The sequence below is a fragment of the Anarrhichthys ocellatus genome, unplaced genomic scaffold (genome assembly GCF_004355925.1).
Source record: "Anarrhichthys ocellatus isolate YVR2014 unplaced genomic scaffold, GSC_Weel_1.0 scaffold2592, whole genome shotgun sequence".
Classification (NCBI taxonomy): domain Eukaryota; kingdom Metazoa; phylum Chordata; class Actinopteri; order Perciformes; family Anarhichadidae; genus Anarrhichthys; species Anarrhichthys ocellatus.
In genome coordinates this window covers 5,670-7,282 of record NW_022282566.1, presented here as the reverse complement: position 1 = coordinate 7,282, position 1,613 = coordinate 5,670, and the positions used below count along the sequence as shown (strand labels likewise).

The following is a 1,613-nucleotide window of genomic DNA, read 5'->3' as shown; positions in this document are numbered from 1 at the left end:
ATTATATAAGTTCATCATCCACAATGAGTAAACTGTATCGGTGTGAATAATGAGTTCAATATACACAATAACATAATAAGAGATTTAATGTTACAGTATGTAGACTATACTGTACATACAATATACAGTACAAATATAATAATACAAAGTACACATCAAACAAAGGAGAATATTGTGATACATCATATATATAGTACTGAGGGTTGTAGTAATTACAGCATTGATTTACAGTAATATATATCATGTAAATGTGAAATAAATCGATATGAGACTACTTACAGAAACATCAGATCATTGTGTCTCTTTCTTTGGTCTCTTTAAGAGACGAGACAGCACTCTCTGGAGGACAAACTGTGTGACGGAGACTCTAAACGTCCTCAAACTCAATCTGTGACACTTACTGATCAGCTGACTCATCAGTAAATACGTCTGCAATGAACTGATATTGATCTTTCTCTTTATTAAATGCAATGTGCCCTCCAGCATCCATGGCCTCTGAGTGCTCGTACGTCGATGTATCTGTTCCGTCTGACGTCACTTCTTCTCTCTAACTCTCTGTGGAGGTCATGACTGGAGCATCGTCCAGCTGGGAGTACCAGGACTGATCTACGGCCTCGATGTCGACACGTCCTTCTTCACTGGAAACCACTCGCCCTCCGTCTCCATCCAGGCCGGCTGTCTGGGTACCAGCTCCTCTGATCCTCGTTAGACTAAACTATGAGACTCTCTCTGTTACTTAGTGAGAAAGATAACAAACGCCGGGTCCGTTGGTACCAAACAAACTTCATTTACATGAAATTAACATTTTACAATGAATTAGTGACAGATTCTATATGTGCACACAGAACAACATGAGTTATTTAGTTTGTTAGACACTTTAAAAGGTACACAGATAGAGACTCAATGGTCCTCGTCTGTTGTAGAGCTGAATCTTTGGGCTGTGTGAAAGCACATTGTTTGTATTTGCTTTGGTTTAATCTCATGTGTCCACTAGGAAGCAAACCACTGAACGAAAACACAAACAGAAATGACAAGATGGCCGACGCTATACAGTAGTCAGCTAAAACACCACCTCTAACTGTGACTCAGTATGAGACATATGGGACTGTCCTGAACTAACACTGACCTGTTCTTCACCAGACAAACCGCCCCCCTTCAGCCTGGAGGGAGACCGAACCGGCATGGCCGCCTCCGACGGTCAGCTGGCTGCTGTCGCCAAGGTAACACTGACCTGTGGAGTGTCAACACGTTCTCACTCAAAACTCGTCGAATAGTAACGCCTGTTCAGCGGCTATAAGCTTCCAACTAGTCATATGACGCTCTACGTTCCTCTCTAGAGTCATATGACGCTCTACGTTCCTCTCTAGAGTCATATGACGCACTACGTTCCCCTGTAGAGTCATATGACGCTCTACGTTCCCCTCTAGAGTCATATGACACTCTACGTTCCTCTCTAGTCATATGACGCACTACGTTCCCCTCTAGAATCATATGACGCTCTACATTCCCCTCTAGTCATATGGCGCTCTACGTTCCCCTCTAGAGTCATATGACACTCTACATTCCCCTCTAGAGTAATATGACCCTCTACGTTCCCCTCTAGAGTCATATGA

General features: G+C 43.0%; 1 protein-coding gene across 1 annotated transcript in view; it reads left to right on the top strand.

Moving 5' to 3' along the window:
• Window positions 1–535: 535 nt before the first annotated feature.
• Window positions 536–1,613, top strand: part of allc (allantoicase) — a gene marked incomplete at its 5' end in the record, with an annotated part of 3,834 nt that continues 2,756 nt past the window's right edge. Inside the window, 2 exons of the mRNA XM_031840308.1 lie at window positions 536–683; window positions 1,141–1,220. Coding sequence (XP_031696168.1) covers window positions 536–683; window positions 1,141–1,220 — 228 coding nt within the window. The remainder of the gene's footprint in view (window positions 684–1,140; window positions 1,221–1,613) is intronic.